Source organism: Heloderma suspectum, chromosome 14, assembly GCF_057233095.1.
Source record: "Heloderma suspectum isolate Gila_16-S chromosome 14, 16-S_ref, whole genome shotgun sequence".
Taxonomy (NCBI): domain Eukaryota; kingdom Metazoa; phylum Chordata; class Lepidosauria; order Squamata; family Helodermatidae; genus Heloderma; species Heloderma suspectum.
Genome location: NC_139471.1, coordinates 20,262,993 through 20,277,640, shown reverse-complemented (window position 1 = coordinate 20,277,640; position 14,648 = coordinate 20,262,993). Strand labels below are relative to the sequence as shown.

The 14,648-nt window shown below is 50.6% G+C and overlaps 1 protein-coding gene across 1 annotated transcript in view; it reads right to left on the bottom strand.

Moving 5' to 3' along the window:
- Positions 1-14,648, bottom strand: part of SH2D3C (SH2 domain containing 3C) — a 95,755-nt gene that overhangs the window by 8,621 nt on the left and 72,486 nt on the right. Inside the window, exons 4-9 of the mRNA XM_084821204.1 lie at positions 8,125-8,253; positions 6,058-6,506; positions 5,131-5,255; positions 3,605-4,173; positions 727-842; positions 15-186 (exon numbers count right to left, since the gene is read on the bottom strand). Of these exons, the coding sequence (XP_084677330.1) occupies positions 15-186; positions 727-842; positions 3,605-4,173; positions 5,131-5,255; positions 6,058-6,506; positions 8,125-8,253 (1,560 nt within the window). The remainder of the gene's footprint in view (positions 1-14; positions 187-726; positions 843-3,604; positions 4,174-5,130; positions 5,256-6,057; positions 6,507-8,124; positions 8,254-14,648) is intronic.

Genomic DNA, 14,648 nt, shown 5'->3' with positions numbered 1-14,648 from the left:
GCTCATGCGAGTACCTGGCTCATTTCGAGCGCGTTCATCACAGCAGCGAAACTGAACATGTTGCCCATAGTACTTTTCAGCTCAGCGGCCAGCTGGATGGTCTTGTGAAGAAGGGAGGCTCTCTCCTCCATGCTGCCCGTACATCCTAGAATATCCACAGCGATCATGATGGTCATTGTATGGAACCTAAGGCCAATGAAGGAGAGGTGGGGGAGAAAGTTAGAACACCAGCATGGAAGCTAAATGTAGGGCTGGAGGTGGGGAGGAGAGGGGGAGCCAGCAACTGCAGCCAGGAATGTGGAGTCTGGAACCACCATTGCTGGTTCTGTGTAACACAGTGCTGCTTCCAAGTAAAATTGTTGCATAGAATCATAGAATAGTAGGGCTGGAAGGGTCCTCTAAGACCATCAAGCCCAACCCCCTGCTCAATGCAGGAATCCAAGTCACAGCATCCCTGGCTGTCCAGTCTTCAGTGTGGGAGAGCCCTCAATCTTAAGCTGCAGTCTTAAGGTCTAGAAATGTGCTTTTTAAAACAATTATTTGCGGGGAGAACCCAGATTTTCAGAATGTCAAATTCTGGGTCCAATGCCAGATTCCACACATTTCCTGCCAGCAACCCTGATCTGTGCAGGAGAAGGGCAGGACCACGCAGAGTGTGGGGTACCTTCCCGACCACACCCTGTCCAGTCCCTGTGGTCCCTGGCTTTGCTCCCCCTTGCATTCTACCTTTCCAACAAATCGAGCCGGAGTTGATGTCCGTGGGGCAGTGTGAGCAGCTCCATCCCTGAGCTCACTCCCATGAGCTTCTGCATCTCCTTGGTAACGCCCAGTATCCTAGCAACCTGCAACAAAGAGAGGAAAGCGGCTTAATCTCCTTGGATGGAGGGGAATATCTGCAAGGCACAGCGGAAATTATTTATTATTGCTATTAATAATAAAAATTGAATTCATTATGATTAACTCATTTTTCCGCATACACCCCCCCCCCAAAGGGGGCTTACAATGTGTAATTGAATAATTTCAAGATAAAATTACAGCAACAAAAGCGTTCATAAAAATAGCAACAGCAGATATTTAAAAATGGCAATTTGTTGCTTTCCCAACACACGGTTCCATGCAGTTAACTTACTCAGAGCTCCAGCCTGCCCTTTCATGATACCCCAGACCAGCTGGGTTGAGCCTAGACACCCTTCAGATGTGTTGGATTACACAACTCCCATCACCCCCTTGGCCATTCTGGCAAGGATTGTGGGAGCTGAAGTCCAACATGCGTGGAGGGTGGTAGGTTGGTTTAGACCAGGGGAGTTGTACCTCTTTCAAGGGCTAATTTCAATTTTGGAAAAGCTCTCAGGGGCTCCATTCTGGTGGTGGCCCAGGCCAAGGGCAAAAAGGGGAAGGCCAAAAATGCCAGCATATTTCAGCCTACAGCACTTACTGCCAGGAACTATGCCCTAGGAGAGGCATCTCAGCCTTTCAGAATGGAGAAAAAACTGCACCCAAGCCGGAAAACCACCAAACAATTGGTGGGTGGAGGAAAGGACATGGCCTGCTGGTGAATGCCAGAGGCTCAGATTGGGACTTGGATTGGGACCTGGCGGGATCGAGGCTCAACGGATGGAGAGATGCCTCACTCTGGCTTTCTCTCTCCCTCCTGGCAGCCTCGGTGGTGACAGCAGCAGCCGCTGCATCCCACGGTTGAAGACGGGCTCAGCAAAATCCTCTCCCAACAGAACACGCTCTCTCGGCTTCAGCCTGGCAAGAGCAGATAAGAGGCTGCCGGGAACCAGCCAAGGACGGGACGGCTCTTGGGGATGACGTTGCTTCCCGGCTTCTCTGCTTCTTTAGGCTGGCTTGCAAAGTGTGTGAATAAAGACTTGGCACTAACTGCAAAGGAAGGAAGGAAGGAAGGAAGGAAGGAAGGAAGGAAGGAAGGAAGGAAGGAAGCAAGGAAAGAAAGAAAGAAAGAAAAGAAAGAAAGAAAGAAAGAAAGAAAGAAAGAAAGAGAAAGTCCCAGTGCAGACACTTGAGCCCACAGACAGCCATCCAGTGGAACATGCCTTAAAATAAACTAACAGCCATATATAAAAATGTGTGTGCATAAAACTCATTTTTCATGAACGATTTATTGCTTGAACTATGGCAGGGGAAAAGTAGGAGGGTCCTCAACATGGGCCCTCTCCTCTGTCAGAAACCCCTCAGCCAGGCTTCCCCAGAGACACTCCTTCGATGATGATGTTTGCTATTTTCATTTCTATACCACCCGATAGCCGAAGTTCTCAACAATTCATAAAAAATACAGAGAACAACATTAACCGGCACCCGGAGGCCACCACTTAATTTCCCACCATCCCTCAGAGACAGCATCACTCCGGGGCATTGTGGAAAATCAAAACAGCAGCAGCCCTGTCCTAAGGAACTGGTGGGCCTCGCCGAGGCCTTGGCGGCGGCCTGAGAATGCCACGTGACAACGGTGGGTGTGCCCGTGCGTGGCTGCTCATAATGAAATTCACGAGCCCCGAACCCTGATGCCCTGTGCGGCGCATGGCATGCCCAAGGCCCCAGGTTCAATCTCCAGTATCTCCAGGTATTGTTGGGAAAGACCCCGTCTGAGATCCCAGAGAACTGCGACCAGTCTGTCCCCAACCAGATGTGTTGGACTACAACTCCCATGATCCATCTGGGTAGTCCGACACACCTGGAGCATGGCAGGTTGGGGCAGGCTGTTGTAGATACTACTGAGCAAGATGCACCAATTCGGTAATTGGGTATAAGGCCGCTTCCTACGCTGCTAGTTAATTCAGCCCTTTATTCAGAACCATGAATGTTCTGAATAAAGAAAAGAAATGGAATATTTTCTTCTTTTTGGGGGGTGCAGGATAATAGCTCAGTGGCAGATCACGTATACTGCTTGCCAAAGAGCTCAGGTTTTACCAGACACATGGGCGGGGGGATGCTGGGAGTTTCTGTCCGACACATTTAGAGGGCACCCAGTTGAGGAAGGCTGCATTAGTCCTTCCCCCTCCTGCCACCCTGGAGGGGTGTCACTGCAGGAGGGGCTGAACCCAGTGGAGGCTGGTGGCTCCGATGCCAGCGGGGCAGTGAATCCACTCCGGGTTTTATTCAGAACCAGTCAGAGCTCTAAAGGAGCTCTCCAAAGTGCTGGACGCTATCCCCGAGATCCCGCACCTTGGATAGCTCCTTTGGAGTTCTGAGTGGTTCTGACTGAAACCCCGGGGCGGATTCATTGCCCCACTGACCTGCAGCACATGCTTTTTGTGAACATGCAGATCTGCCCTGGGCTGCACACCCCTCCTGCCCTGTGCGGCAGCGGAGTGGGCCGTCCAAATATAATTCCTGGCATCCAAAAGCAGTTGGCCAGGATGCGCTGGCCCTGCATTCGGTCAGACCTTTGGAGAGGTCAGCAGCCTGAAACAACAGCAGGCAACTTGCAGCCCTCCAGATGTTTTGGTGACAACTCCCATAATCCCTGACCATTGGCCATCCTGGCTGGGGCCGATGGTTGTTGCAGTCCAAAGCGCCTGGAGGGCACCAGGTTGCCTTCCCCTGGCCTCAACCAACCTCCAGCTCCCCACACCCCCCGTACCAGGCAATCCACTTGGGTGATGTGTCGGGCAAGGGTCTTGGCATCCACTTCGGCCAGGAGCTCCTTGACTTTCTTGAGGACCGCCATTTCCAGCGGCTTGTTTTCCAGAGGGATCAGCAGCGAGTGGAACACGGCAGGGTTGAAGGAGGAGGCCCTTTCCACGACGGGGACAAAGCCTGCCGTGTCCGCATCCGGCCTCTTCCTGGGTCCTGCCTCCGCTTCAGAGCCGTTCAGAGAAAGCCCCCTCTGGCTCTCGTCCCCCTTTAGCCTCTCCACGTAGCTCTTGGCCGGTGTCTGTTTGCCATCTGGAGTTGGCCTGTCCCACCGGACTGGGGAGGGGGGATGGAGCTGACAGTAATGTCCCGTGTCCGGGTCGCTGTAGCTGCTGACCGAGGGAGAAGGAGAGGCGGTGGAGTATCCGTGGGAAGGGGTGGAGTGGCTGCTGTCCGGCTGATCGGCTTTGCTCCCGTTCCCTTGGCACAGTTGTGGCTCGCTGGATCGCCTTATGACTGGAGATGCCGGGCTGACGCCATTGCTGGCCTGACCCGCCTGTGGTTTTAGCCGAGTGACTGCAAGAGAGAAGCAGAGACGCCTTGTTAGCATCGCACTGGACATGCTGCACGCACGGGCAGCGAGGCGAGCAACACGCTACACGACTGTGTGCCGTGTCCTCCATGTGCACGTGCTGCCAGTCGGTGACAACTGGGAAACTTTCCACACAGGGGACCCACATTCTCTTAGCAGGACTTATGCCTACGATGAGGTGTAAGTGCATGCAACTGCTCCTTTTGCTCCGTGTGGGTCTTCTTTGGAGAGTTTAGGAACGCTGCATGGAATGGCCTGGAGGTTGATGGCACCTGTATTCCAACACGTCTGGAGAGCACCAGGTTGGGGAAGGCTGACCTAAGCTAACAACGCAGGGAGCAGCACTCATGTGGCACCGCGGTTTCCCTTTTCCCTTTCCTGAATACCTCTCCTGCCCAACTTATTTTTTTATTTATTTGTGTATTTAATTAAAACATTATTTATTTACCTTCTTCTAACCAAGAGATTTCAAGGCAGTTTACAAAGATTAAAACAATAAATATATGCACAAAGCAGCTAGCACATGCAGAAATGCTATTAAACTGCCGAGAATTTAAAATACTTAAAAAATGTATGACGCAGCAGCTTGACTCTGTGGACCGATTTGCACGTAACGACAACTCATGGGCTGTTTAAACCATGGGTTGTCAAGGCTGCGGTGAGGGAAAGAGCGTGCTGCCTCCCACATCCTCGTTGCTTCTGCTTTCAATCAACAACCCAGGAACGCCCCATTCCTGGGTTGTTATAGTGACATCCGAACCCGGAACCTTGGGCTGTTTAGAGGTTAAAGAACCCAGAGTTAACCCAACAATCGCCCATGGGTTGTTGTTGGGTCAACTCTGGGTTGTTTTACCCCTAAACAACCCAGATTTCCAGGTTCGGACATCATGACAACAACCCTGGAATTTGCCATTTGTGGGCTGTTGCTGAGCCATTCCTACCCGTGCTATAGGCTGGGGTTGCAGGGCTCTCAGAGATGGGAGACATCGGGGAGTGAAGATCCTGGATTTGATCCACACTGACCGCGCAGTTCCGGATGATGTCCCGGTGATGCGGCAAGGAGACGCTGGGGAGGGAAGAAGACCGCCGTCAGGCATAAAATCCCTCCAGAAAGACAGGGCCCCGCAAAGGGGTCAGACCTGTGAAATAGGTTTGTGCATCTGAGTTGGTCTGTTGCAGCAAAACCGCCAAAGGGTTGTGAGCAACATTCTGTTTCCACGATGGCCACCCCGCTGCCCCAACGGGAAGCTCACAAGCAGGACAGGAGTGCAGCAGCAACTTCCACGCCGGTTCCCCAGCAACTGCTATTCCAGGGCTCTGATCTGATCCCACCAACCCTTGAGGGAGGATATGGCCATCATGACCAGTAGCCCACGATCGCCTCATCCTCCATAAATCTGTCTAATCCCCCTTTTAAACCGTTGAAGTCTGCGACTTGTCACCACACCTCACGGTAGTGAATGCCACGGTTTGGCTGTGTGCTGCCTGAAGAAGCCCTTCCTTTTGTCTGTCCACGGATTATTTGGCAGTCTCCTGGCCTTGGGGCAGTTTCCCCGCAACTTTCTAAAAGGTTGGAATGCCTCTCCCAAGGCTTAGGTACTGGCAGTAGCAGCTTTAAGATACAGTATGGTGGCATTTTTGAGTTTTGGCCCCTTTTTCCTTAGGCTGTCACTGGCGTGCGGCCCCTGAGAGCTTCTCCAAAACTTCCCAGAGAGCTTGCGAACTGCCCAGAGAGCTTCGGCTATTGGGCAGTATAGAAATAAATAAATAATGAAACAAGCAAACAAAACTGAATTTAGCCCTTGGGTTGAAATAGGTCCCCCGGCCCCCCGGTCTCAAGTCCGCCCACCCCTGGTGCATATGGCCACCTGGTTGGGCACCCATCGCCCCTCGTGATCTTGTCCGCCGTCAATCCGTCAGTCATGGTGATGCTCCGGCGTTTGATGTGCCCCCCTTTCTGGCCAGAGTGGGTGTGGGAGCTGCTGTGCTTCCCATTGGCAAGTCCGTAGCTGGCCTCCAGGTAGCGCAGCGGGAAGGTGCGGTTGATGGGGCAGTAGAAGATGGCGCCGCTCTGCTCCGAGACGGGCTTGCGGTTGCCCACGTAGAAGCGCACCAGGGCCGGGACATTGTCGAAACTCTCCTGCTCGAAGAGGTACTGGATGTGGGTGTGGCCTTCGCTGGACTTCACCATCACCTTGTTGATTTTGAAGTGGAGGGGCTCGTTCCGCCAGCGGCAAGTCAGCACGTAATCCCCCAGGCTGGTGAGCGAGTCGCGAATCAAAAAGTCCCCGTTTCTCTGTACCAGACTCTCAGACACCTGAAAAGCCACACAGAAAAAGAGGTGCTTTTTTAGTACTGCTTTGCAAGTACTTTGCAAGTAGCTTTCCAGTACTTTGGAAGAACCTGAGGCCTGCCTTGTTTGCTCAGGGAATGACTTTTCCGTTTAGTCTTAGAAAGACAGCAGCTAATACGGTTCTGAATGCCAGGGCACAGATGGGAAGAATCTAGATGGTGCCTCTGAGCACATGCAGAGTATAATACTACCCTCTTGCCACTAACTAAAATTAGACTACACATCTGAGATTAGGGATAAGAACATTTCGGCTGGTTTAAAGACACCTTTCCTTTCCTTCCTTCCTTTCTCTTCCCTTCCCTTCCTTCTTTCCTTTATTACATTTCTATACCGCCCAGTATCCAAAGCTCTCTGGGCAGTCTACAAAGATTAAAACCCTAAAATACAATGTAATAACATAAAACCATTTACATAGAAAAATATAAAACAATTTTAAGCAGTCAACAATAAAATCCCAGGACCCATTAAAAACCTTATCATATGCGGTCAAATGCCTGGGAGTAGAGGCAAGTCTTAACCTGGTGCTGAAAAGATGACAAATGTTGTCGCCAGGCAGTCTTCATTGGGCAGAGCGTTCCACAATCATGGGGCCACCACCGAGAAGGCCCCTCTCCCTTGTTGCTACCCTCCAAACCTCCCTCAGAGGAGGCACTTGGAAGAGGGCCTCAGAAGATGAACATGGTGTACGGATAAGTTCATATGTTGCTTTTCTTTTAATTTCTTTTAGAAATTAAACGGAATTATATCATAGTACGTGGCACTAGCAGATAATATCTGTCTAATTGCCCCCAACTTCTAGCAGTCTAGGGACAAAGCTTTTATTGTGCAATCGCACTGCCTCATTTATAGAATTTTATGGGGGGTGGGGGGAGTCCATTAAGGAAGAAAAGATAGCACAATGCTTTCTGGTCATTAGTGCTAAGAGCTCTCTATCTGGAAGCACCTGAGAATAAGGCTGGGGAGGGACAGGGCGCACCCACTTTGCTGATATCCCCAAACGAAGTATGGGGGTCTGTGACAGGGAAAGGAGGAAGATGAGGGTGGCAGGCTGATCAGATAACAGAAGCACAGGGGTAGTGCTGTGTAGGCAACGGCTGGGTTCACACAACATGAGAAGCAAGAGTATGGGTTGAAGGAACCCACAAAGGGAACCCATGCTTCATTGTTGGGACGTGAACCATGTGTTGTTCATGGTTAACAAACCATGGTTTGTTAGCATGGCTGGGTTCACATGATACAACAACCCACGGTTCAACAACGACCCACGGTTCAACTACCCTGGCTTGTTGTGTTGTATGAACCAGGTCAGTAGGATGACAGGTCCCCTCCTCTTCCTGGATGGTCCAAGATGATGAGCGAAGCAAGCGGGAGGGAGAGGCGGAAGATCCAAGAAACGGGTGTGACCGAGGAGCCAAGATGAACGAGGAGTTCTGTGACACTCCCCCTGCCACAATGCAACGATCAGAGAGAGACCCAGGATATCTGCCCATCCCTCCAGCTGAGGACAAGGGGCTGGTCCCAATTCCTTGCTAACAAATACCCAAAGGCTGTCTGGCCAGGGGTTCTCCCAGCTGTCCCTCACCTCACGGGGGATGCGCCCATGGTACCAGGCGTGGCTCCGGAGGTCCGTGCTGCTGAGTTTAAGCTCCTCTTCCAGCTCCTTGTGAAGCTTCTCGGGCGACGAATCAAGGATGTACTTCTCCTTGGAGAACTGCAGAGAGGGAGAGGGAGAGAGCTTTGAATCAACCGCTGCCACCTAGTTGCTCTGGCCACCAGGAAAGGAAGAGCCCCGAAGCGCTGACAATTCCCACGGAGGCTGCTGCTTGCCAATCTTAAGCAACATTTTCCTAATGGGGGGAAAAACGGGTTAGGAAACATGCAGAGGTACAGTGAGGTCAGTTGGAATATAGCGACACGGTGTTGCCATACTGGGGCTGTTAGTTTAGATGACAAAAACGGTGCCAGGCAAGCTTCCCTCAGGAGAGCATCCCGCAATCGGGGGGCTACCATAGAAAAGGCCTGTTCTCTTGTTGCCACCCTCTGAACAGCTCTTGTGGGCAGAAGATCTCGGGTCCGAGCAGGTTTGTATGGGGAAAGGTACTGGGGTCCCAAGCTGCGCAAGGCTTCAGGAGTCAAAAGCAGAGCTTTGAACTGGCCCCGAAAAATTAAAGGGTGGCTCGATCCAGCCGCCCGGCATTGCTTGGAATGCTGGACAAGAAAATAATAACATAAAGTGGGGCTCAGAGTAGGTATCAGCGGTGGCCAGGACCTTGACATGGTGCCCAAACATACCAAGTGCTCGTGCTGGCCCTGCGTGGGGTGAGGAAGGAAAAGGGAGAAACAAACTTATTGTCTGTACAGTAGTTATCCTGGTATGAAAGAGGTGAGAGTCAAGAGCCCCTGATCTTGCTTTAGGGGGTGGGGGAGGGCCGGGGGGGCTGTTGACTCTCTTTCCACACCCTTCGACATCAGAACAATTCCTTGAGGGCAGCAGGACTTCCTGGTCGGAAGAAATCTTCCCTCTACTTGCCCATTTAAGGTGGGCAGTAGAGGGAAGAAACAGGTTCTCTCAGGGGTGTGTGTGTGTCCCCCCCCCGCAATTTTCCTGCAGTATTCAATTGCTCAGGATTTCAAGATCATCAGTGCTGCTGCTACGGCTGGACTTTGGGGCTAAAGTCCAGGCGGGGCCCTAAATGACCAGCCAGACAGCAGGTGAGGATGCAAATCCCAATGTATTTTATTTAAAATAAAATCCCGCCCAATAGCTGAAGCTCTCTGGGTAGTTCACAACAATTAGAAGCATAAAACTCCAGACAACAAAATACAGATGATAAAAAAACAATATAATTTTTTAAAACATTTAAACATGACGGTGCTATGATTTAAGTAAGTTTAAAATGCAAAACCGCACATGCTCAGAATTTTTTTTTTTTTTAAATCAGGACTGGCAAGCAGATGTGTTGTTCAAACATATTAGGAATGTAGAAGCAATTTTAAAGCATGGAAGGTATTTGGAGGGGGGGAAGATAACTGTTTTGTGCTTCACACCTGAAGCAATACGCATGGCCATCTAACACCCGCCCCCCTGCCCTGCCACAAGACCATTGGGTAAAATCCATCATAAGTCCTACTTAGAATAGACCCATTGAGACGAATAGGACTTAAGTCGCTCAACGAGATTGGCCTCAGTAGGCCTTCTGTCTGTCCCATCAGCCAGGACAGCTAAGCTGGTGAGGACTAGGGAGAGGGCCTTTTCTGTGGTGGCACCTACTCTAAGGAATTCCCTTCCTAGTGACCTCTGCCATGCCCCCTCTTTGATGAGCTTCCGCCGGGCTTTAAAAACCTGGCTGTTCAGGTGGGCATTTGGGCTGGGTTAGGGTTTTTTACAGCAGTGTTATTTTGTTATGTTGTTTTGTTCAGCCGATTATGTAAATTTGTTATTAGTATTGTACGCCACCTAGAGTGGCCGGGTAGCCGGCCAGATGGACGGCTAATAAATCAAATAAATGAATGTTGGATTTCACCCATTAAATCCAAGTCTAAAATTACCTCGCCGCACCACTGAAGATAATTTATTTTCACTTTTTAAAAAAATATGGTGGGAAAAGAGGTTGCATCATTGGCTCTTATTTGAGAATGTGGCAACGACCGACTGGATGTGATTCCAGGCCACCTACTAAGACAGAGGAGGGGCCGCATTTTTCAAGGAATCCCCACATGAGGCCATCGGAAGCCGGCGCCTACCGAGGGAAGGATACTAAGTGAACCAATGGTGTAACGGGGTCTCGGGCTTACGGGCAGGCATCTCGGCCCTGCTGCGCCACCAAGAGCGCAATGCCCTGGCAGCTTGCACATGGCTGCTGCTGTTACCGCTGGCTTGGGCATCGAGCCAAGCACAGACAGACCTGTCAGCTAACATGAGCTGTGAAGCGGTTTCTACTGCGAGAGGCCTGTCAGCAGACAAGCCTCAGCTGACAGATCAGCTTCTGGGTCTATGCACCTCGGCGGGTGTGCATGAGTGCGCCTGGGAGAAGCGGAAGCCTTGAACAGGGCTGCCTCTTCTCTCTCCCACACATGGGCCCCCTCTCGTCTTCCGACTGGAGCGCCTGCACTGAGCGTTACGTTATCCTTCGGGACGACGTCTCCCTTCTGCCTCTCCATCACGGCAACCGCGCCGACAGAGCCTGACATCACTAGGTTATTTCAGTCTGTCGGGAGAATCTCGGTAGGCTGGGGAGGTGGTGCAAGCTCAGACAAAGCCAGAACCTATTCAAGGGGGAGTTGGGGGCAATGATTTTGCAAGCGGGGAGTTCCAGGTAACTCCCTCAATGCAGGGGGGCAGGGAAGCCCGCTCCACCAGCGGTTTCTGTTCCGCTGGTGGGTGGCCAGTGTCGGATACAACCGTTTGTTCCCATTTTAAAGGTGCGAGAGTAGGGCTGAAAGACCTTGGCAAGTCCAATGTTCTCTCCCCCAAATTGCCCTCCACACCGCCTCCTGCTGGAAAGATCCAATATGTGGATGGGCAGCGTTTTTTTCTTTCCTTCGCATCAGAACCCTTGGCAGTCAGTTGGGCTGAAGATCCCTCCAGGTTGTTTGAACAGTAGGCTCTCTGCCAAGCCCTCCAGCAGTTCAGAACATCCTCACCACCACCCCACCCGTCCCAGTAAGGCCCTATACTTGATTTCAAGGAAACCAGCCCTCGTTCACGTGAGTCTGAATGGGTCCTTGCTTGGGTGAAGAAGCTCTGTAACCTCTGCCCCCATGAGCCAATAGGTCCTGTCCCAAATCACTATAGCCCCAACAGGATTAAAGCATCACAGCTGTACTAATCATGTCGGATCTAGCCTAGCCGTCACACTTTCCCTTGTTCTTCTTTGCACTCCAAATCCTTGGCTACCTATAGGGATTTAGCAATAGCTACATTTTTAAGTCAGGTAGCTGCTTTCCAGCACAGAGAAGCTAAGAGGGGCTAGTGATTCTGCAGAGGGTTTGGGTTTTTTTTGATGGGGGGAGGTGTTGGAACGGAACCACAAGACACCGCCTGCAAATCAGAAGCAGAGCAATGCACTTGGTAGGAAATCGTTGGTCCTTGCCCCCCAGCTCACCTACCCCATCCCGAAATGTTCTTGGCAGATTGCACGGACAGGCAGACGCGAATCCCTCAAAGAGTTAACCCCGCTGAGTGTCAAGGCTGGTGGTGTAATGAATAATAATGACAAATTTAAAAGGGGAATCTTCTGCATGAAGATGAGCTCGGCTCTTAATACCCCTGCACCTGAGCCTTAAACATACAGTCTCCACCTTTTCCATCTCTCCTCCCCAACACCCATTCCCTCTCCCTAGGGGAGAGAAGAGACAATGATGTAATGTCTCAACTCTTGTGAGGGGGGGTGGGGATATAAGCAGCAGCGGGGTGATGCTCTGGACCAGTATGGCAGAGGGAAAGTGGAGGGTTGTTATTCAGTGTCAGCAGAAGGTCCTGAGTTTGATCCCCCGCAGCTCCAAGTAGGGCTGGGGGCAAAACCCTGTCTGAAACCCCGGAGAGCCTTTGCCAGGCAGTCTACAATAGGCAAAACTGAGCATGACAGACCTACGATCTGACTCAGTCGGTATCTAAGGCAGCATCTTCTGTTCTATGGAGGGATGGGAAAATCGGTCAAACTCAATTTCAGCCAGGTTCTCAGTTTCCCACTTTGTTCAGCTTCCTTTTCTACATTGCATTGTGAAATCCATTTATTTTTAGTCAGCATGCAAATCTCTACATATTTTTGTGTGCAGTTTTTTTGGACATTTACACATTTTTGTAGGCATTTTCCCCCAAAAGGATGCATTTCTGTACACGTGTTTTCCAGATGTACACATTTTTCTACAAGCAATTCTTCCCAGGAAAACAACAATGGGGTTTGTACACATTTCCACAAAATATATGCCGTATGTATACATCATTTCGAATGTACACTTTCTTATTACAATTGGCGGGGGGGGGGGAACCGCATTGCAAACTACAGAAAACAGATTCCAGTGTCTTACTGTGGTCTGGCTCGTGTTGTGGTTCGGGAAATGCGAACTGCACAAATGTCTTACCTATCCCTCATTTTATATTAGGAGGTGACCAGGTTGCCACCTAGTTCCTGATGGTTGGCTAGGATTTTTTTTTTAATAAGGGAGGCTGAACTGGATGGGACCTTGATCCAGTTCCAGGAAAGAATTTCTTATGCTCTTAAGCATGCATGCAGACTCACTGAACCACAGGAAAAACATTAACAAAAGCGTTAAGAGATCTTGAAGATATATTCTTTTGCTTTGCATCAGGATTCTAGGCCTAAAAAGAAGCAGAGCATGCAAGGCTGAAATGGGACCTCTTACTTTACAAGGTTGTTTGTTTTTAAATTGACTTTCTATACTACTGTATCACAAAGTGTCCTAGTTGACTTACAAAAATAGAATACATCACATATTAAAACACTCAATAAAACCAATACAACACACCAAGTAAGATATACTATGAGCAGTTACTAAAACCCAAGTATAATTTCAGATAGCAACTAACCCGAAAAGCCAGTCTTAAAATCAATCAATCAATCAATCAATCAATCTTGACCTGTCTCTCTCCTAAGACGTCCTGAAATGCCTGCCAGAAAGGGATGTCTTTGTGCTGGCTTTCTAAAATTCTCAGGCAGACCTTCTTAGGAAGACGATTCAGTAATGTCGGGGGCCATGCCTGAGGAGGCTCTGTGATCTAACTTTCAGGTGGCAGGGACCCTACAGCAGGGCCTCTCCCACCAATTTTAGGCGATAGGAGAGCTCAGACAAAGAGATGCTTCAGCGGGCACACTGTGGAAATTAGAACTGGGTGCACATAACACTAAAGTGCCTGAAAATCTCAGGCCTCTGTGAAGCCTGCTTTAAGTTGCTGGCTCATTCCTCACTTCCCCTGCTCTTACAACTCCCCACCGCCCCTGCTCCAACGCACACTCGGGCCCTTATCAAAAATGAATGGCAGCCACAGGTCCAGCTCTTTGGCTTTTTGGCCTTCCCAAGGGGCACCTAGGCCAGAGCAGATGCTGTCACCATGGCAACCCTCTCCTCTCCTCTGGCTACCTCCCCTGGAGCAAACGCTCCAAGTACAAATAAATACATAGAATCCCTCCAAGGCCAACTTTTCTTGGTGGGCGTGAGGAATTTTGGAGGGCGGAAACAATTCCTTGGGGCCCAGATGTTGCGGGCCTGTGTGTCAGGCCATCTCTGTGGAGAGGATGGAGTTGTTGCGTGTTGCGTGTGCATGTATGTGAATGGGCAGAGATGGCTAGATAAGAAGGGGGGAGAAAGTAACCGAGACACGGGGGGAAAGGGGCTGTATCCCCTTCAACGTTTCACAGACGGAAACAGCAGCACTCTCTTAGCTACTTTAATATCCCAAGAATCAGGGCCTTATCTCCGGTACGTGTGACTGAAGGATCTTCTAGACCAGCAGCCTGTCCAAAACTAGATCTAACTGCAATGAGGGTGTCCTTGCTTTTGGTTAAATATATTCTGGGGTGGCGTCAAGGTGGCGGGAGGCATGATCCTATATTAGGTTATAAACATTTCAGAATATACAACACCAGCACCAGCAATGTGTGAAATGGCGGGCAGTGCATTGCACGGCTGCTTTAATGCTCATGTGCATGCACAGAGGCACAGCAGAGGCAAGGGGCACATCCTGGAAGCAGAGTTAAGGGGACTTGGCTCCATCGAGGTGGAGGAAATTTTAAGGCATATTTCACTGTGCTGCGGTGTGGGCAGCAGGCACCCCAAGGTGCGAGCCAGGCGGGACGTCTAGAGATCCTGGAGAGGGACCCTGAACAAGGGTGACAGTTCCGTAGCCGTTCGCAATAATCAAATCACAGCGAGGCATCCCCCAAATGGCCCAAGGAGGGCAACGGATCAGCAGGGGTGGGCGCCACAAAATCAGGACTGTTCCCGATTAAATACAGGCCGCTGGAACATATGGGACTGGGGGACGATCCTGCCACATTCGCCTCCTCCCCCTCAATCGACACAGCTGCGTCTCTCGCAGTGACCCCGTGGGGTGGTTATTTTCGTGCCTCCATCCCTCTCCACCTC